This window comes from Engystomops pustulosus, chromosome 11 (assembly GCF_040894005.1).
Source record: "Engystomops pustulosus chromosome 11, aEngPut4.maternal, whole genome shotgun sequence".
Classification (NCBI taxonomy): Eukaryota; Metazoa; Chordata; class Amphibia; order Anura; family Leptodactylidae; genus Engystomops; species Engystomops pustulosus.
In genome coordinates, this window is record NC_092421.1 from 5,120,992 (window position 1) to 5,143,537 (window position 22,546).

At 45.6% G+C, this 22,546-nt stretch overlaps 1 protein-coding gene across 25 annotated transcripts in view; it reads left to right on the top strand.

Moving 5' to 3' along the window:
- Positions 1 to 22,546, top strand: part of KCNMA1 (potassium calcium-activated channel subfamily M alpha 1) — a 382,597-nt gene that overhangs the window by 115,511 nt on the left and 244,540 nt on the right. For all 25 annotated transcript variants that reach the window (XM_072130535.1, XM_072130534.1, XM_072130537.1 and 22 more), the window contains exon 2: positions 11,395 to 11,562. In XM_072130535.1, the coding sequence (XP_071986636.1) occupies positions 11,395 to 11,562 (168 nt within the window). The remainder of the gene's footprint in view (positions 1 to 11,394; positions 11,563 to 22,546) is intronic.

Here is a 22,546-nt window from a genome sequence, read left to right on the forward strand (position 1 = left end):
AGGGGATGGCTGTCTGTACAGCCTCTCCACCGAGGCTACTATCTTCACCACCTTGTCCTGAGGAAGGAAAGATCTCTGCTGAGTGGAATCTAATGTGATGCCGAGAAATATCTTTGATCTGGCCGGAGTGAGGGAGGACTTCTTCAGATTTACCATCCAGCCCAGGCGATGTAGGATCTTCATCACCACCTTTATTAAGATCTGCAACTCTTCTGCCGAACCTGCTATCAGCAGGAAGTCGTCCAGATATGGCACAAAGGTGCCCTGATATTTCCGTATGTAGGCTCCCACCTCCGATATTAGTTTTGTGAAAACTCTCGGTGCTATCGCCACTCCAAAGGGCAGAGCTCTGAATTGGAAGTGCTCTATCTTGCCGTCCATCCTCACCGCCACTCTCAGGAATCTCTGACTGTCCGGATGAATAGGGACGTGGTAATAAGCATCCGCTAAGTCTATGGAAGCCATAAAACAATCCTGAAAGAGCAGGTTTACGGTTGACTTTATCGATTCCATCTTGAACTTTTCCACTTTTAGGTAGCAGTTTAGTGGTTTTAAATTTATAATGGTCCGGAATGTTCCGTCCGGTTTCTTTATAAGGAACAGGGTTGAATAAAATCCTGTCCCTTGATCCTGCAGTGGCACCTGCCGTAGCACCTCCTTTTCCAATAGGGATCTTACTTCGGTCTCTAGAGCCTGTCTTTCTGCTCTTCCGGCCACTGAGGTTATCTTGAAACGCTGTGGGGGAGGGGATAGAAAAGGTAATTTTAGGCCATCTTGTATGATCCCCAAAATCCACTTGCTCCCTGAAATCTTGCTCCACTCCGCCTTGAACAGGGAGAGCCTTCCCCCCACAGGACCCCTGGCGTCATTGCTGACCGGGACGTTTACTGGAATCCTGAGGCCGGGAAAACATGAATCCCTTAGACCTCCTAGAGGGTCGCCACCCCTCCTTCTTGTCTCCGGATCTCTGAGGAGATCTAAATCGCCGTGAGGGGCGAAAAAACTTCCTCTCTTGAGGCCTTGTACTAGGAAAACCTCTCTTCCTGTCAGCTGCCTTTTCCAAGATGTTGTCTAGTGCAGACCCAAACAAGAATTCCCCTTCACAGGGAATACTACACAGATGACTTTTAGATGGGAGGTCACCTGTCCAGTTTTTCAGCCATAAGGCCCTTCTGGCAGAATTAGATAAGGCTACCGATCTTGCCGATAACCTTAAGGCGTCCACCGAGGCATCGGCTAAGAAGGCAGAGGCCTTCTGTGCAGTGGTAACCTCCGAGATGAGATGTGACCTGGATGCACCAGCCTTAATCTTCTCCTCCAGCTGGGAAAGCCAAACAAAAAGAGACCTAGAAACGCATGTAGCCGCGACATTGGGTTTGAATGCGCCCGCTGCTGCCTCCCAGGAACGCCTTAAGAAGCCATCTGCCTTCTTATCCATAGGATCTTTAAGCACACCTGAATCCTCAACTGGAAGCGCACTCTTTCTAGACACTTTAGACACGGCAACATCTACTTTTGGCGCCTTGTCCCAAATCTCTGTCTCCTTCTCAGGAAAGGGATACTTCCGCTTCATAGCTCTAGGGATAAAAACCTTCTTGTCTGCCTTGCGCCATTCTGCCTGGATAAGGGAGGAAATATTCTCATGGATAGGAAAAACCTTTCTCTTCTTTTCTCCTAGACCCTGGAACATAACGTCTGTTACAGAGCGTTCTTCTTTTTCATCTTCTAACTCCATAGTTGATCTTACTAATTTTACTAGATGATCAATATCCTCTATAGGAAACAGGGGTCTGCCTGACCTGTCCTCCTCCTCTGACTCAGATGATTCTCCCGAACTAGGGCCAGAATCTTCAAGTTGCCTGGAAGTGCCTGGGGAATTCTCTGACCTGAGGGATCTCCTTATTTCTTGCACAGAACTACGCACTTCCTGCTGGATTAGCATACGCATGGATTCAAACAAGGCCGACTGCTCTTGTGCTAACAGGCGCTGAACACACTGGTCACAGTTAGGTTTTAAATAAGAGTCAGGCAGATTATCTCCACAGATTCTACATGCATGATGCTTAGACTTTACAGTGGCTTTCCCCTTACGAGATTCTTCCCTCTAAAATAAGAATCACATAAGACATCATCAGAACCAGTTTAAAGGCATGGTAAGGCCACACTCACCAATCAGCGGACTATCCCCCTACTCAAACTTTACCGTAGCGGTGTCCACCGACTCTCTACCACCTTCATTAGAACTCATCTTATTCAGTGGTGAGGATACAGCTCCGTTTTCATCCACGACTGGAGCAACTCCTGTGGCTGGCTGTGGGTGCTAGAAACAACACACAGGACTCCTGTGTGGGATCTCCTTTTAAAATTACCGCGTCTGACGTCATCTCCCATGTGGACGCTGGGCGGCGCGTCACTTCCGGTCCTCACCGGAAGTGGAGCCGGCGCCATTTTGGGGAAGACCATCGCAGAGGAAGAGGCCAGCGCTCAGCCGCCCTTCCACACACACGCCTCCACTCCGGATCGGAGGCGTGCCGGAGTCCGCCCGCACCCACAGACTGCGCTGCACCTCGCAGCATTCACCTCTCCACCGCCGCCGAGTGACCACCCTCCGGTAAGCCTCGGCGGGGGACCTGTGCAGCCACCTGGGGGTACCTGGGACTCCCATTCCCCCCTTTCACCGCGACTCCTGAGCCTCACCGAGACTCACTGGATCCCCCGTCAGGGACAGGAAACCACTGAAGGAGATGGGGCGTACCGCAGAATTTGAAGTCTGGGTTTCCTGTCCCTGGGGGCGGATCCCTCTCTCTGGTTGGGTGCTGTCGTGGTGAGAGGGGGAAACCATGGTTACTTACCCTTCTCTCATTCCCCCACAGCAGTCCTGCTTTCTCTTCTGCTGGGGCTCTGATTTTGACTCGGAGGAGGGGGGACGAAAAAGCCTGGGGGAGGAGCTACTTCCTAACATGCAGGTAGCAGGAAGCTGATCCCGCCTCCTCATGTCTGGTCCAGATGCCTTGGCTATAGTGTACGGGACAAGGTGGGACAGTCCAGGACAATCTCCCAACCGCCTGGGATGGTGGGACAGCTGTTGAAAACCAGGACTGTCCAACCGAATCTGAGTTGGGACCTATGCTCAGTTGGGACTGATGCTATTATACTCTTATATTCAGACAGTATATTGTACTGCTTTGTACCCGTACTGTTCCTTATGGCTTCTGCACTGGCATCACCTTGCAGTGCTATCTACATGTGCTTCCGGCACTGTCCTGCTGTCTCCTGTATTTTGTAAAATGTGTCTGAAATGGAATGTGGTCATTTTTGCTCCACGTTGTGGCAGAATTGTGGAATGTTTCCATTTGCAAATGACATGAACGGATTGGCCTATAACATGTAAATCAGCAGCATATCCCCATCACTATCGCAGGAAAGGGACGTCTCTACAATAGCGGTTAGAAGATTGGGAGTGCATCTGTACATTGCTGGGTGACACATGCTGGACATTGTTAGACTGTATTCTGTTGTAATACTTTTTTTTCATTGTAAATTAGTTGCAGATTTGTTTCAGGTTGGTGTATATTGTAATTTAGTGTTGTATGAGAGAGTTAGTAACACTTTGCAGTTATTGATACAGATGCAAAGTAGCCAATGTCTTGTATGGATAGAGGAATTTTTAAATATTCCATTTTACTGTGTCTGACGGCCACAATGATGCCCTGTGTGAACACGGCCCAGCAGCGACGCCTTGAGATGTATTTAGTGTTCTGTGGCTTCATGAGATGTTTGTTTACTCAGTGGTTTTCTATTACGTCTTGTATATTATGTAGTCGCTGCTCCTGGCTCCAGTTCTGCTCTTCACATCAATTCCAGTTGTACAAAGATTGCATTTTCAGGAGAAAAGTCAATGACTGATCTAAGCAGCAAGGGACGTACTGCGTTCTGTCAAATAAGGGGTCTTATATTTTCCTTCTCCCCACCTCTAGTCCTGGGTCTAGTCCTTTTAAACGCTGGTTGAGATTTTTTGAGAGGTTTCACTGTTTAATTAAAACACCATTCTGATACTTTTATTTTTTACTCAAAACTTTTATGAATATTGAATAGTAAATTCCTAAAAAAAAATTAAAAAATTGTCGCCGAGGGATTATCCTATTTGTGGATATTAAAAAAATCAAAATTATTTTTTAAAATCAGAGTAACTACATTAAAGGTGTAGAGAGAGACAGATCTGGACCGCACCTCCATACACTATACAATGGTCTATTGCAGTGGTAGCGAACCTATGGCACGGTTGCGAGAGGTGGCACTCGGAGCACTCACTGTGGGCACCCAGACCATCACCCCAGCAGACCATCACCCCCAGAACTCAAAACCTCCTCCTTCAGTCCCTGACCACCCAGGATGTGCTGTGATTGGGGCTATTTTATAGCTACACACCCTTAGCTGCCTGGGACTACAGGAGGAGCAAAGAGGTGCAGACAAGGCTGCGTTATTATTGGAGCTCCTGCTCTGGGCCCTGCAATTCCTCCTGTTCAGGGGCCCCTGGAAGGAAGTTACAATGATAATCAGAATTTCTCCAATTTCGTTCAACTGTATTGGTGTCCTTAGGACACAGATTCATTTAAAAGCTGCCATGTTGGCACTTTTCATTTACATAAGTGGGTTTGGTTGTAATTTGGGCACTCAGTCTCTAAAAGGTTCGTCATCACTGGTCTATCGCTTCAAGGCTACATTAACTTGAGGTTAATGTACACTTTGAATTGGCCACTTAATACTGAAAACCTTGTTTTATTGGGTCCCTACACCTGAGGACCCAAGGTCCCAGCAGCTCTCAGTACCCATACTGGCCGGCAAAGTCACCATGGCTCTGGGTCCCCAACAGCAGCGCACCACAGAAACAATGGACACCATGTACCGCACTGTGTGAACAGGTACTGAATGCTCACCATAACATGAGGTCTCTCCTGCAAATGAAAAACACCTGGGCCAAATGGGGTGGAGCGCTCGCACCAGGAGAAAAGCAAAAAAAGATGGGACAGAATTCAAACTATGCCAACATTTGGAGGGGGAGATCGGGGGGAGGGGGTTCAATTAAATTAGTTTTTGCAACTTTTTAGCAAATTTGCACCAAAATTTGACACTTCTTTTGCAAATTTCGCAAAAGTTTTACACTGTTGCACCAGACATATCTTAAAGATCGAGATTTGCAAATAACCTCAGTCCGGAGCAACCGTAGGCAAAAGGGTTGCTTCAACATTTGAGGCTTTTGTGGGACTTTTCAGACAAAAGTCTCAATAAACCACCAGACTCACCTGCCACATACACTCACCGGCCACTTTATTAGGTACACCATGCTAGTAACGGGTTGGACCCCCTTTTGCCTTCAGAACTGCCTCAATTCTTCATGGCATAGATTCAACAAGGTGCTGGTCCATATTGACATGATGGCATCACACAGTTGCCGCAGATTTGTCGGCTGCACATCCATGATGCGAATCTCCCGTTCCACCACATCCCAAAGATGCTCTATTGGATTGAGATCTGGTGACTGTGGAGGCCATTTGAGTACAGTGAAATCATTGTCATGTTCAAGAAACCAGTCTGAGATGATTCCAGCTTTATGACATGGCGCATTATCCTGCTGAAAGTAGAAATCAGATGTTGGGTACATTGTGGTCATAAAGGGATGGACATGGTCAGCAACAATACTCAGGTAGGCTGTGGCATTGCAACGATGCTCAATTGGTACCAAGGGGCCCAAAGAGTGCCAAGAAAATATTCCCCACACCATGACACCACCACCACCAGCCTGAACCGTTGATACAAGGCAGGATGGATCCATGCTTTCATGTTGTTGACGCCAAATTCTGACCCTACCATCTGAATGTCGCAGCAGAAATCGAGACTCATCAGACCAGGCAACGTTTTTCCAATCTTCTACTGTCCAATTTCGATGAGCTTGTGCAAATTGTAGCCTCAGTTTCCTGTTCTTAGCTGAAAGGAGTGGCACCCGGTGTGGTCTTCTGCTGCTGTAGCCCATCTGCCTCAAAGTTCGACGTACTGTGCGTTCAGAGATGCTCTTCTGCCTACCTTGGTTGTAACAGGTGGCGATTTGAGTCATTGTTGCCTGTCTATCAGCTCGAACCAGTCTGCCCATTCTCCTCTGACCTCTGGCATAAACAAGACATTTCCGCCCACAGAACTGCCACTCACTGGATGTTTTTTCTTTTTCGGACCATTCTCTGTAAACCCTAGAGATGGTTGTGCGTGAAAATCCCAGTAGATCAGCAGTTTCTGAAATACTCAGACCAGCCCTTCTGGCACCAACAACCATGCCACGTTCAAAGGCCACAAATCACCTTTCTTCCCCATACTGATGCTCGGTTTGAACTGCAGGAGATTGTCTTGACCATGTCTACATGCCTAAATGCACTGAGTTGCCGCCATGTGATTGGCTGATTAGAAATTAAGTGTTAACGAGCAGTTGGACAGGTGTACCTAATAAAGTGGCCGGTGAGTGTATATCAACCACAAAGATAAAGCAGGTAAGCCCAAAACCTTACAGAAAGGCTTAAGATAAATGTCCCCACTGTACGGCATATCCACACTTTACTGACAAGGACAGAAATGTACACAGAAGGCAGCATAAAAGCATAAAGGACCTGAGGGGCTATGGGTGGGGTTACGAGAGTCCCTCAGTACTCTGGATCCACAGCCCTCCCCACCTCCCCCTCTGCGTCCTTAGCACTTGCACCTTCCTCTGTGTAATGTAATCTCACTGCAGCAGAGGAAGTAGGAGGGGGAAGTACTGCTTGCACAGTGGGAATCTGCAGCACAGAGGGGCGCTGGTAACAAGACCAAAAATCAACAAAAACCACAGTTACTGTGTCTGTGTCTGTGAGTAAGGGATCCTGGTTTATCATGTTTTGTTTTGATGGTAGATTTCCTTTAAATGTCTTGGCCACTCTTTTACATAAAATGCCCTTGTGCTATTCCTGCCTTAATAATAATCCCCGAATGCTCCCTAATTGATGCATCATCCCTGATGCTTCCTTTATTGCTGTGTGCAGACTATCAGTGCACTATGTAGGATGTTTGTTACATGTCTGTGCACTGATAAATGGGAGGGACCTGCAGCAGGAGATAATGCCTCAACGTGCTGTTCCCCTTCTCCGTGTGTGTGTCAGTGAGACGGATGAGAGAAAATGGACACACTGGAGGCTGCCGATAGGATGGACTGAAGGAGTCAGAAACAGGAAGTTGTGTAGAGATACAAAGTGTCTAATGGAAGAGATTTATTGAAAAGTAACCACCTCTTTAAGGCTTGGACAGACCTGTCAATCACAAAATTATCATCCTATATACCATATATACTCGAGTATAAGCCTAGTTTTTCAGCACAAAAAAATGTGCTGAAAACCCAAACTCGGCTTATACTCGAGTAAAAAAAATTATCAAAACTCACCTTTCTGGCTTCCCCCGCTGATGGCTATATACTGGGGGGCAGGGGGCTTGCTATATACTGGGGGATATGGGCTGGCAGGCTATATACTGGGGTAAGGTGCTGACTATATACTGGGACAGGGGGCTGGCTATAAACTGGGGCAGGGTGCTGGCTATATACTGGGGCAGGGTGCTGGCTATATACTGGGGCAGGGTGCTGGCTATATACTGGGGCATGGGGCTGGCTATATACTGGGGGCAGGTGCTGGCTATATACTGGGGCAGGGTGCTGGCTATATACTGGGGGGCAGGGGGCTGGCTATATACTGGGGGGCAGGTGCTGGCTATATACTATGGGGCAGGGTCCGGCAGGCTATATACTGGGGAGGCTGTGTCCTATTCATTTCCCACCCTCGGCTTATACTCGAGTCAATAGGTTTTCCCAGGTTTTTGGGGTAAAATTAGGGGCCTCGGCTTATACTCAGGTCGGCTTATACTCGAGTATATACAGTATATATAGATATTAGGGCAGAAACATGTAGAAGAGAGACAAGCTGCTACTGTGTCATTTGTAAGATGTGGTTGTCAGTGAGATTTTGGGAAGCTATGAAGTTTCCTTCCTGTAATCATATTTACTACAGATGTAAATCCACATGGATGAAAGTAATTGCAGCACAATGTCCTGCAGGAGGATTGTAAGATGTCATATAGTAAGGAGAGGACGTCCCGGTGTCCTCCAGGAGTCTCGGTGCACTATGTGACAAGACAGATAGTTCCTCCGCAGTACAGGACAATCTGTTCTGTGTTCAGGGATCTGAGCTCCGTTATTTCTCATTACCCGGAAGCGTCTCCCGTTTTACTAGAAGTAACCGTGTTTAATCAACCTAAGCCAATGATAGATCCAAGGATTGTAAGCCATCGATGTAGCCTTGGCCATCATTCTCATTGTTCCAAATAATGACTATTTTATTACTCTGTAATGTTCACCGGCGGTCCCCGACTTACAGACGACCCCTAGTTACAGACGGATAAAGGGGTAAAGATGTTGATATCATTGGGTCATAATTAGAAAATCCCATATGATGAGTGCCTGAGCTCTGGTTACTCTGCCTCTTCATTATGGAGAACGGAGCTCATCCAGTTGTGTTGGATCCAGTGGCTGCTCTGAACAAGCGATAGATGGGGTTGTGGGGTGTCAGATCTTCACCGTTCTGATATCTATGACCTATCCTATTAATAGTTTTAACCTGGAAAACCCTTCAATGTAGTCGTATATATTATGTGCATTCGTAAGATCATTAACCATATAATAACCAGGCCTAATTGGCAGTGGTGTAACTAGAAGCTGATGGGCCCCAGTGCAAAGTCTGTGCCGGGCCCCCGACTATAATGTATGGTTTATAGTAATAGTCTTCTCATATGGGAAAGGGACACCTTATGGGCCCCTAAACCTCCTGGGCCCGGATGCACCCTCTGTACCCCCTCAAGTTACGCCCCTGCTAATTGGGTATATAAAAGGGATGTGCAGGCTTATTCTTCCGTCTGATATGACATCTGGTCTGCATCCGATGTCCTACAAGTGGTGTTCACACATGTCATTGATATATTTTATAAAATTTTGAAGAGTTTGTCATAAGGGATGGAAGAGTAGATTTAGTTTTGGTCATAGGTTTATTGTACAGACGTTTAGGGTGCTAACATACCAGGCGTCCAGGACGTGGCTGTGAAGCGGCTGAGACGTGGCTGTGAGGCGTCCAGGACGTGGCTGTGAGGCGGCTGAGACGTGGCTGTGAGGCGGCTGAGATGTGGCTGTGAGGCGTCCAGGACGTGGCTGTGAGGCGGCTGAGACGTGGCTGTGAGGCGGCTGAGACGTGGCTGTGAGGCGTCCAGGACGTGGCTGTGAGGCGGCTGAGACGTGGCTGTGAGGCGTCCAGGACGTGGCTGTGAGGCATCCAGGACGTGGCTGTGAGGCGGCTGAGACGTGGCTGTGAGGCGTCCAGGACGTGGCTGTGAGGCGGCTGAGACGTGGCTGTGAGGCGGCTGAGACGTGGCTGTGAGGCGGCTGAGACGTGGCTGTTAGCTTCCAGGACGTGGCTGTGAAGCGGCTGAGATGTGGCTGTAATGCGATTGGCTGCATGAATTAAGGAATTACCATATGTATGCTTAGGGGTCTTCCGGTGTATGATGGCCATCCAAGGGTTAAATGTTATTACTTACCGTTTGCGGCAGGATCCATTATCATTCATAAACATTTGTCCCTTTTTGATTATAAAAAAGGAGGGATAATCCAATCAGATGTTACAAGAAAGTGGCCATTCCTAGCAAAATCCCTTCCGCATTATTCATTTCTCATGGATGTGACCCCGGACTGCGGAGAAATGAGCTAATTCATGGAGCTGTTGTAACCTTCATGTGAAAGTGAGGGATGTAATGATGGAGACTGTTAGACACCTCATCCATCCCGTCCCTGCAGGCTTACTCAGCAATATATAATACACTAGCTGTAGGTAAGATGGATAGAATGAGAGAGACAGACAGAGAGACAGTGACAGACAGAGAGAGACAGACAGAGACAGACAGAGGAAGACAGAAAGGGAAAGACATACAGACAGAGGGAGAGATAGAGAGACAAAGACAGAGAGATAGATATAGATACATAGAGATAGATAGATAGATAGATAGATAGATAGATAGATAGATAGATAGATAGATAGATAGATAGATAGATACAGGGCCGGCGTGAGCATTGAGCATACCTGGGCAAGTGCCGGGGCCCAGAGCTGCTGGGGGGCCCACATAAGGCTGTACATAAGGAATCTATAGGGTGTGAGGGGGGATGTTTCGGATGATAAAGTAGGAAATATTTTAGGGAACTGGAATTTTACATAAAATAACAATGAAGTGGCTGTCTGGTATCATAAACTAAGGCACAGGAGACTGCCTGAATTTTTAATGCCGCCACGTGAGTTCACTGCAAAGGGGCCTACCGAAGCTCTGTCACCCAGGGGCCTACTGAAACTCAGCCTTCTCACCTTGTTCTCCATTTCTATGTGAGGCAATCAGGCGGCTCTTGTTCTACTTCTATGGAGTTTATACTCTTTATATTGCTTATTGGGTTTTACATAAGATCTGGAAATAAATAAAATAGTAAAGCCACCTTAATTCTCATGATCTGGTATTGTACGTATCAGGACCTATGGACAGTGGTCCAATGTACTCAGGCCTGGTTTTGATCCCTCATTCTAGAAGGATATACACTCACCGGCCGCTTTATTAGGTACACCTGTCCAACTGCTCGTTAACACTTAATTTCTAATCAGCCAATCACATGGCGGCAACTCAGTGCATTTAGGCATGTAGACATGGTCAAGGCAGCTGTTGTCTGTAAGTACGGATCATATATAAGGTGCACTGGATTATAAGGTGCACCTGATTATAAGGATGAATGACCAGCAGGTGGCAGACCTGTGCACAGTACAAGGCAGCTGTTGTCTGTAAGTACGGTTCATATATAAGGCGCACTGGACTATAAGGCGCACCTGATTATAAGGATGAATGACCAGCAGGTGGCAGACCTATGCACAGCTCAAAGCAGCTGTTGTCTGTAAGTGCGGTTCATATATAAGGCGCATCGGATTATAAGGCGCACCTGATTATAAGGATGAATGACCAGCAGGTGGCAGACCTGTGCACAGTACAAGGCAGCTGTTGTCTGTAAGTACGGTTCATATATAAGGCACATCGGATTATAAGGCGCACCTTTGATTTTTGAAAAAATCTAAGGATTTTTTGTGCGCCTTATAGTCTGAAAAATACGGTATTATTGTGCTGCTCAGATAACCTTGGCACATATTATCCGCTGTCTCCCTCTCGCTTTTCGAGTGATATTTCTTCTTTTGTCTTTGCTTGTGTTTGTCGCTAAGATTATATAACAAAATTTTCTTCTGTTTTCTCTTACAGGAGGCGCAAAAAGTTGCAAACACAGTCAGTACTCAAGTAACCGATGGGGACTACAAGGCCACGGATGAAAAAGAAGAAGCTGCGGTGGCAGAGGTGGGATGGATGACATCTGTAAAGGACTGGGCTGGGGTCATGATCTCAGCCCAGACACTAACGGGTCGTGTGCTGGTAAGTCTAATTGCTTTTGTTGATATTTTAGAAAATATTTATTATTATATTTAATATTCACAACATTCCCAATTTTTAAAAATGCCTCTTAAGTAAAAGAACAAGTGAACGTGTTCTGATGACAGAACCGCAGTCACAATGTCCGCTATGATCCGGGGCTGTCCCTGGTGCATCTGGTAAGTTTCTGCAGTATGAATCAGACATATTAAAGAGATCTCTATTTTTAGTGAAAGGTTGATCCAGGCAGCAGTGAGTCTTAAAGAAAACATTTTTTTTTCTGTTTGATGACTCATTGAGGTGTTTTTTTTGAGGTTGACCAGTTTTCTTCCTTTTGCTTATTTCGAATCATTTTGGATTTTAATAAATGCGATTCAATGAAATATAAAGTGGTTATTTCTTTTGCCCTATGTGGGAGCATCTGAGCTCTGATTAGCATTGGTCCACATGATTCCACGAAGCAGGATTTCTAGAACAATGGGGCAAATTTACTTACCCGGTCCATTCGCGATCCAGCGGCGCGTTCTCTGCGGTGGATTCGGGTCCGGTCGGGATTCACTAAGGTATTTCCTCTGACGTCCACCAGGTGGCGCTGCTGCGCTGAAGTTCCCTTGAATGCACTGATCTTCACCAAGCCGGACCAAGTGAAGGTAAGCGCGAGTGCGGCAACACTTTTTTTTTCTTTTTTTTTAATGCGGTGGTTTTTCCGAATCCGTCGAGTTTTCATTCGGCCACGCCCCCCCATTTCCGATGCGTGCATGTCAGCGCCGATGCGCCACAATCCGATCGCGTGCACCAAAATCCCGATTTTCCCTTAATCCCAATTAAGGGAAAATCGGTGCAAATCGGAAATATTCGCGTAACACGTCGGGAAATCGCGAATCGGGCCCTCAGTAAATAACCCCCATTGACTCCTAGGATAGTCAGTCTGGTTCGTAATCGAGTACGTACATGAGGAATAACACTGGGCTCTGGTCATTGTCACAGGTGCTCCCACGATCCATGTCGCGGATTGCGGGTACACCCGTGCTCTGCTGCCTGCCGATCCCAATCCCCCTGCCTTCACTTACCTCTCCTGGCTCCTGTCTGTGCTCCGGCTCCCGGCGTGCAGGCCGCACGCTTCTTTCCTGCAGTCGCTCACTCTCGCTGCTAGGGGGAGTGCGCACGGACTTCTCTAGCCTTAACGGGCCAGCGTCCTCCTGATTGGCTCCTGCTAATCCGGCTCGCCCTTCTAATCCGGCACCTCCCTTCTCTCCCTGCCGGATCTTCTCCTAGGATCGCCTATGGTTTCCATGCCAGCCTTCCCTAAGCCGTTCCTGTGGAAGAGAAAGTCATTAGCATTTCCAGATGCTTTCCTGTGTGTCTCCAGGGTTCCCATACGCCCCTGGTGTGTCCTGTCTTCCAGCGTTTCCAGACGCCTCCATTTCCCCTGTCTCCAGTGTTCCCATACGCTCCTGGTGTTCCTGTCTCCAGCGTTACCAGTGTTCCTCCGTGTTCCTGTCTCCAGTGTTACAAGGGTACCTTCGTGTGCTCCTGCCATCCTGTGTCAAGTCTTCAGTCTGTCTCCTCCTGTGCCCCCCAGGGTTCCAGGCCAGCGGTGTCTCCAGTCCGTGCCAGCGTTACCAGTGTTCCTCTGTGTTGCTGCTGTCATCCCAGGCTTGGACTGTTTCCTGCATATCCTGTACCTTGGCTGCCACCGCGGGCCTCATACCATCTCCTGTGGTGGTCCAGAGGGTCCACTGGTCCACAGACTCCTCCCTCCAGACTCTTCCCATCGAGACTTTTACTTCTGTTGTCTGTCATTATGGGACTTGTCATCTATACTCTCTGTGTCTGAGAGTTTTCTGTGCATTTTCAGCTCCTGGGGTAGGTCTCCACTGCTATGACTCCCTCCCTTCTCTACATAGAAACTTATATATTATCTGAAACATCAGCGAGCTTCTGTCTTATTCTAGCAAGACAAAATTCGGAGAAATTTCAGAGTGAAGAGCAGTTTACACAGAAATAAGAGAAGGTGATAAGACGAGAAGTAAATGGAGAAACACTTTGCTCTTCCAAGATATATTACAAAGTTGTATAATTTTCTTATAACAGAGGTTTGATGTCCCTGGCATGCTGGGAATGTTTATCATGGAGGGGGCATGAATACAGTAATGAGTCCTCGGCCTCCATTTGCCAGTAATCAGCAGGACACATGACATCACAGGAAGTCCTGAGTCCTGCTGCCTGCAGTGCATGTGACCAGTGGCTCCCGTTGGCAATGGAGAAACTCTAACAGCCTAATATGCGGCCTTGTACTTACCCTCATAAAGATCTTATTAGTGGCAAGTCCTTTAACCTCTTCAGGACAAGGCCTTTTACATTTTTAGGTTTCGGTTTTCACTACCTGCATTCCCTGTGCAGTTGAAATGACGCATCTCCTTATTCTTTGCTTCAGTACGATCACAGATATACCAAATTTTTATATTTTTGATATAAGTTTTTTAATTTTAAAAACTTTGCAAAAAAATCTATCTATCCCCATATCCTGACACCCAGAAGGTTTTTTTATACTATGTATTGGGGTTGTGCGAGGGCCACTTTTTTTTTTTTACTCCACTCCCTTCAGCTGTGAGACAGGTACCAGATGCTCCCTGCTAGGCGTGATCTTGCTGGTCACTGGCTGCCTCTGTTTGTATATAGTATAGTATATTGACAGTACTCATGCTTGCCACAGCCTGTAACTGCTGCTGTAGCAGGCACTTTGCTGTCAGTGCTGTGTCACTGCTGGCCTCTGTACACAAATAGAAACTGATGCCGTGGCTGAACAGAACTGGTGGAGCAACCCCAGAGGACATTAATCCAGGATAACCCCTTTAACCCCTTCAGGACGCAGCCATTTTACAGCTTAAGACTCAGTCCCATTTTTTAGATTCTGACCTGCGTCTCTTTATATGGTTATAACTTTTGAACACTGTTACTTATCAAAGCGATTCTGAGACTGTTTTTTCCCCACATGTTGTACTTCATTTTAGTGGTAAATTTTGGCTGATAAGTTTTGCGTTTATTTACAAAAAAAAGAAAAAAATGATGAATTTTTAGAAAAATTTGCCATTTTCGAAATTCAAAATCACCGCGTTTTCAGGCCGATAGATTTACCACCTAAATAACTTGCAGAATAACATTTCCCATTTGTCTACTTTACATTTTCATAATTTTTGAAACGTTTGGATAATTTATTTTGACGTCACGCGGCCTACAAATCGTATAGCGATTTTACGTATTTTCAGAATTGACTATTTTGGGGATAAATACTGTTTGAAATCAAATTTTACATATTTAGCAACAAAAACCCCCTATGTAACCAACCCATTTTCAAATCTGCACCCCTCAAACTATCAGAAACAGCATTTACAAAGATTGTTAACCCCTTGAGATCTTCATAGTAATTGAATCAAAATGGCGGTGAAATTTAGAATGGTCAAATTTTGTCGGTTATACGTTCATTTAGCCCTAAAATTTACACATTTCCAAAAGATAAAAAGAGAAAACTCACCATAAAATTTGTTCTACAATTTCTCCTGAGTGCAGCGACCCCCCACACGTGGCCGTTACTTGTGTTATGGGGGCACAGCGAGGCGCAGAAGGGAAGGAGCACCCTGCAGCTGCCAGGATTTTAGTTTCCTCATTGGCCCCTTTTGTAGGATATAAAATTTTCGCTTTTCCGTTATTTGGGCCATGTGACGGCATTCTTTTTGCAGGACAAGATGCTTTTTCCAGTGTTGCCATTTTGGGGTTGGTATCACCTATTGTTGAAAATTTAGGAACTTTTTTTGAGGTCATGAGTAGAAAAGCATCAATTCTGTACTGGATTTTTAACTTTTTTTTTTTTTTGTGTTCACCGTATAGACTAATAATCCTGTTATCTTTATTCTATGGGTTGATACGATTACGGGGATACCAGACATGAATATTTTTTCTTATGTTTTACTAAATTTGCCAAATAAAACCCTAATGTGGGGAAAAATCTATCATTTTTGCATCACCGTCTTCCAAGTGGCATTGTTACGTTTTTGGCTACAGAGCTGGTTGATGGCTTGTTTTTTGCGGGACATGTCGTTCTTTGCAAAGGTATCATTCTGGAGTACATATGTTTTGTTGATCACTTTTTATTGCATTTTTAGTGGGATATAATAGGTAAAAATCATAATTTTTGGCGGGTTTTTAACGTTTTTTTTTACGGCGTTCATCATATGGGTTCACTAGTTATTTAGTTTTATTCTATGGATTGTTACGGACGCGGTGATACTATATATGTGGGGTTTGTGTTATGATTTAGACTTTTTTGAGTGTTATATGTCTCTTTATATGTTTTGGGGCTTATGGACATTTTTAGTGATTTATAAAGTAATTTTTTATTGAAAAACATTTTTTTTTACATTTTTTTACTTGATCCACCATGGGATATGAACAAGCAATCATCTGATTGCTTGTTCATTATAATACTCTGCAATACTCATGTATTGCAGGGTATTAGCAGTGCCAGCCTATGCAGATGCATAGGCTGACACTTTGCCTTTAAGATGACGTCACAGACGCCATCTTAAAGGCAATCCCTTTAAGGGGGGGCGATCATGGGGTAAAGACCCCCAGAAGGCATGTTAAATGCCGCGGTCGCGTTGACCGCGGCATTTAACGGGTTAAACACCCGCGACTAACACCCACGGGTTAAACACGACCGCGGCTAACGATGCCGGTTCGGCTGCTATGCAGCGCTGAACCGGCATCGTCTCTGCGCAGTAGCTGTACTGCGCTGAGCGCTATTCGCGGGACTCAGCGCAGTACAGCTACGGCGCAGAGTGCTAAGGGGTTAATACAATGGGGCAGATTTACTTACCCGGTCCTGTCGCGATCCAGCAGTACGTTCTCTGCGGTGGATTCGAGTCCGGCCAGGATTCATCAAGGTAGTTCCCCCGATGTCCACCAGGTGTCGCTGCTGCGCTGAAGTCCGTCGGAGTGCACTGCACTTCACCGTCCTACGCTGGGTGCAGGTAAGCGCGTGTCAAGCGACACTTTTTTAAATAAAATGCGGCGTTTTTTCCGAATCCGTCGGCTTTTTTTACAGCCACGCCCCCCGATTTACGTTGTGTGCATGCTGGCGCCGATGCGCCACAATCCGATCGCGTGCGCAAAAAACCCAGGGCAATTCAGGGAAAATCGGCGGAAATATTCGGATAACCTGTCGGAAAAACGTGATTCGGGCCCTTAGTAAATAACCCCCCATGTGTGTGATGTGCATGAACCTGCTCACCCTTTCTCATATAACACGGAGCGTTCATGATCCTTTGTAATTGGGATACTAATGAACAATGGTCCATTCTACATGGTTTTACTAGATGACATTTTCCAAATAACCCAACATGTTATAAAATATATGTGCAACATGAATATTCAGTTCAAAATAATTCATCTTCTGTAAAACTTGTGACACTGAAGCTGCCAAGCCCCATAAACACGTAAATCCATTTTACCGCTCTTCACAGTGAGTTCCCCTCAATAAGTTATAGGAATGTTTTTACTTTACCGTAACACCAGAGGCATTATTAAGCCATTAATAGTCAATAAACTGGAAGGAGGATTCCACACATTTTACTAAGTTCAGGAAGTCACAGATGTATCAGTTTCTTCATCACATTGTTTATGTTCCATCACATACATTGTATCCAGAAAAGCCGATCAAACAACAATAATACAGGCAGTCCCCGGGTTATATTCAAGAAAGGTTCTTTAGGTTTGTTCTTAAGTTGAATTTGTATGTAAGTCAGAACTGACTCAGGATCCCATATGCATACCCATAAGTCGAAACTGAATATTTTATAATTGTTGATCCAGACAAAAGTTTTTTTTTTGTCCCAGTGACAAAATTTTTTCGAAATTCTTTGCTGTAATGGGACCAAGGATTATCCATAAAGCTTCATTACAGACACCTTACAGCTGATCATTGCAGTCTGGGACTATAGTAACATCCAGAGAGGTCACAGGGGGCAGAGGGGTCCGTCTGTAACTAGGGGTCGCCTGTAAGTCGGGTGTTCTTATGACCACCTGTACGTGTATTCTACACATAAAAGATGTAGAATTGGGTCAAATAACAATATATTCTTTGTTGATTACCACAAAAATACTTAAATGTGTACATACAAGTTATAACAAAACCCTTACCTGGCTCCTCCATTGTGAACAAATATTAGAAAGATCTATAATATGTGAAAAGAGAAAATGTTGTCACCTAGTAGAGATCTTCCTCCCTCCATCCTGTGTGGAGTGTCTGCTTCTCTATAGTCCTCAGCAGGTCAGTGACTGCTGGATTTATTGGAGACTACTATCCTCTACCTACCTGCTCACCACGTACAATGTACAGGCAGCTGTATTACAATTTGTATGCACCCATGTAGCTCCTGTCCCCTAGTATCTCACTCCTAGACCCCAGCCGACCTCCTGTCCCACCCTGTCTCCATGCACCCACGGATTGTCCTTCTGAGAGAACCCCAACCCAGTTACTGTCTCCCTCTGTGGTCTCCCTCCATAGAGACCTTTTTATGTATATTACCACATACACACATCACATGTAACCTGCCACTCTTATCCCTATCATATAAGATTTCCCAATTCCTATCCCCATGACAGAGCCTTGCCATTTTGTTTTCCCCTTATCCCTACTAAAATTAATAACTATGAGCTACTGGGGGCACTTAGAATTTTGCTTACTGTGGGGCAGAACTGTGATCTGGTTACTGTGAGGGCACTTTATCTATATTGACTACTGTGACCATCCCTACTAGATTGGCTACTGTGAGTGCACTGTGACTTTGGCTACTGTGAGTGCACTGTGACTTTGGCTCCTGTCGGGGCCCTGTGACTATATTGTCTTTTTTCAGGCCCTGTGACTACATTTACTAGTCTGGGGGCCCTGTGATTATATTAGCTAGGTTGGGGTCCCTGTGACTATTTTGGCTCTGTTTCTGTGTTGGCTACAGGGTGGGCATTGATAATATATTGGTGATTGTGGGGGCACTGTTTCTATATTGGCTATTTGATGGGGCATAACAGTGATTTTTAAGGGAGCAAAAGGACAGTAATGTTTGTGAGAACCTAAAATTTATGCCACTGTATGGTCTCCATCCCTGGACACTGATGAACGTATGCTGTGCCGTAACCTATGAGACATGGGGCTGATTAATACTGTCATGGGCCCTGGGGCATATGACTATTATGGCCCCTACAACTCTGGGATTCAATTTCTACATATGGTACTAGAATCAACCTTCCTGTAGAATGGAGCATGTGTCCCTTCCGTTTGCTTTCGATCTGTGGCAGTCCAGATTTTTGCCCCAGGTGCCTTTACCATCTTCTAGTTTCTCATCCTGGTTCCCATGTGATCTAATGAATTGACTGGGAAGCATCTTTAATGACTAAACATAAAGTCAAGTAAAAGTATTTCATAAACTGCATCAGTAATTTTCACTTTGAGATGATAAATATAATGTACATTGTCACATTGGTAGCTCGGTCATGTTGGTTTACTGCACTTTTGGAAATAAATTGAGAGATGTTACACGGAGGCAATAATAGAATTCTGCTTTGTTCTAAAAGAGCAAGGCCTTAACAATTAGTGTGACAGGGGGAGAGGGAGCTGTGATGTGAAAGGGGTTCTCTAGCTTCAAAAGCAGTTTGGGGGCTCCCGCAGCTCCGTGCACAACAGACGGCTTTTCAATGAAATCCGGATCCCTGCTGGCGCCTGGCACTCAGCTCTGCCACCCCATACCTGCTTTTATTCACAAAGCTTCCAACACACAGAATGAAGCCCTTTGCTTCTAAATGTCAACAGAGCTTTAGGCATAATAAGCAGAGCAATTACAGTCAGGCAAAGCACAGCGAGAGGGAAGATGCAGAAAGCTGCACACGTCTTCTAGGAAGGACACTTGGCCCGTAGCGGATCAATTCCAAACTGACAAGAAAGGTCCTTGTAAGGCCTTGCACATGTAGATGTCATTTCGGAATCTTAGCAATAAATGGCTGCTGACTGTTGATAAAATTCTAAAAACTATTGACCCAAATAGGCGATAGGCGCTATCTTTACTCACTCTACTTTTTTATACTGACTTTCATTGCAGTGATTTATGGTGTATGATTCACTTTACTAGAACACGCACGGAGGACGTCTGCAATGCAGATTATTCTGGAATTAATGGTGTAAGAAATATGTTGTTAATAGCAATAACGCTACACAGACACGTAAGGTTCACGGCTATTGATTGTGGAGGGAAATCAATGAATAGAAAATAGAGTATTTGCAGAATTTACATAAATGGGTAAATGTCATTGGACATGAATAAAGTGTGAGATGAAAGACAAGGGTTCACGGCCACATTTGCGTCGGACTTCCCAACGTTTTGAGGGATCGCGCCGCCGGGACAGCCATTTAGCACATGATCTGATTTTGGCGCAGCTGCATTGCGCCAATATCCGATGAAAACACCCATCACTTGGCTTAGCGACGCCCCCTGCTCCTCTACAGCCAATCCTGAGTGAAGGGAGATTCATATATTTGAAAAGGTCACATGGAGTAGCTGTTTCCCAAGGGTGGGGGGGAACTGCTCCTTTCCAGCCACTCCCAGGGGATGAGTGCCTAGTCACACAGCAGATGTTAATGAAAGGTACAATATAACAGATCTTTTTTTCTGTAAAACCAATTTTTTATACAAAAACACTTGCAGTGTATGTCTGTGGGGACTGGGGGAGTGCTAAAAATGGCTCTCCTGGTGACAGGTTCCCTTTAATCTGCCTCTGGTGACATTGCTGATCTAGAACTAATCGTTTTATTATTAGTATACAGGCAATATTTTATATTTTTAATCTGTGTCTGCGGAGAACCGGTACCACAGAATCTTTGCCGCTTTATCATTTTGTATATAAAATGTTACATTTTCTTACCATCTCTTCCCTATTTTCTTCTCACTGACTGATTCGTGATATTGTAGCTGCCACTTCTGTGCGAAAGTCCCAGCTTTATTTTTCTGTTCAGGCCCCAGTGATATGTGAGAGCGGCTTATACTCAGACCGTCCGTGTTTGTTTACTCTCAGCCGGCGAAAGCTTCTAACCGCAAAACAATATCAAATATTCAATAGCACAAGCTTCATCTTCTCACCGGCTTGGAAAAGCTATGGCAGCGAGAGCGGCTTGGCATCGAGCCCTACGAGTATCGGTGGCATTCTGGAACCACATTCATATCTTTGTTGTATTTTAAGAACTGTCTTTGACAAAATAGACGAATATCACTCCAACAAGCACAATGCAGAGTTACACCATGTATCCAGCAGCCTGTATTGGGACGATAGATGTTGTACTTTGGCTATTAGTACATTCAGGACGGTGCACTGAGGATGTAGAGCAAATAGCAGGTTCATGGCTGGGACTTTCTGCTCCATAAGCCCAAATATCGTGTCCTCATCTATGCTTCATTCCTAATGACTTCTGCAGTGATGAGCTCTAATAAAAGTCAGGATCTACATTTGTATTGTCAGTTTGTCTTTTTGGTTCCCTTCTTCTCCTTTATCTATTTTAGGGGAGGCAGCTTTATATAGGCCTGGAAAAGTGGCTACGAGTCACATGCAATTCCTGCCGCAACTCTGGTTCATCTGAATTGAAAATTCTTTGGATCTAATATGCACAATGGGGCTTATCTACTAAGGGTCCGCGGATCACATTTCCGTCAGATTTCTGGACATTTTCGGGATTTACACTGTTGGGAAAGGGACAAAGAAAAAACCAATAAAGGATATAGACAACCTTGTGGTTAAAAAATTAATTTCATTTTATTATTGTATACATATTAAATGACAAACAAAAAGTGGGGCAACACACAGAAATAATTGCGCAATACCCGATGTAAACTTTAACATATAGCAGCAATGGTTCCCTATAGTATTACACTAATGCCAGAAAAGGTATACAAAAGGTAATAAGCAGCCCAAGGTAAGGCAGTTAATAATACTACAAAAATACATTGTTGAAGCAGAAGTTAACAAAGAATACTACAGTAAAGGGAAAACCACATACCGTATATACTCGTGTATAAGCCGAGTTTTTCAGCACAAAAAATGTGCTGAAAAACGTCCCCTTGGCTTATACACGAGTCAATACTTAATTAAAAATGGACTAAAAAAAAAATAAAATATTTACTCACCCTCCGGTGGCCCCGATGCGCAGCGCTGTTCCCCGATGTCATCACGGCTCCTCTTCTGGCTTCCCGGCTCCTCTTCTTGCTTCCGCGTTGTCTTCTGTCTTCTTTAACATCGCATTGGGCGCCGCCATTGTTCTTCTCCCGTGCGGCGCCTAGTATCTAGGCGCCGCACGGGAGAGAACAGTTGCGGCGCACAACGCGATGTTAAAGAAGACAGAAGACAACGCGGAAGCAAGAAGAGGAGCCGGGAAGCCAGAAGAGGAGCCGTGATTACATCGGGGAACAGCGCTGCGCATCGGGGCCACCGGAGGGTGAGTAAATAGTTTATTTTTTTTTAAATTCTGGGCTAACTGTATACTACTGGGGGGACACTGTATATTACTGGGGGGCAGGCTGGGGTGGCTGTATACTACTGGGGGCATGCTGTATACTACTGGGGGCAGGCTGGGTGGCTGTATACTAGTGGGGGCAGGCTGGGTGGCTGTATACTACTGGGGGCAGGCTGGGCTGGCTGTATACTACTGGGGGCAGGCTGGGCTGGCTGTATACTACTGGGGGCAGGCTGGGCTGGCTGTATACTACTGGGGGCAGGCTGGGCTGGCTGTATACTACTGGGGGCAGGCTGGGGTGGCTGTATACTACTGGGGTCAGGCTGGGGTGGCTGTATACTACTGGGGGCAGGCTGGGGTGGCTGTATACTACTGGGGGCAGGCTGGGGTGGCTGTATACTACTGGGGGCAGGCTGGGCTGGCTGTATACTACTGGGG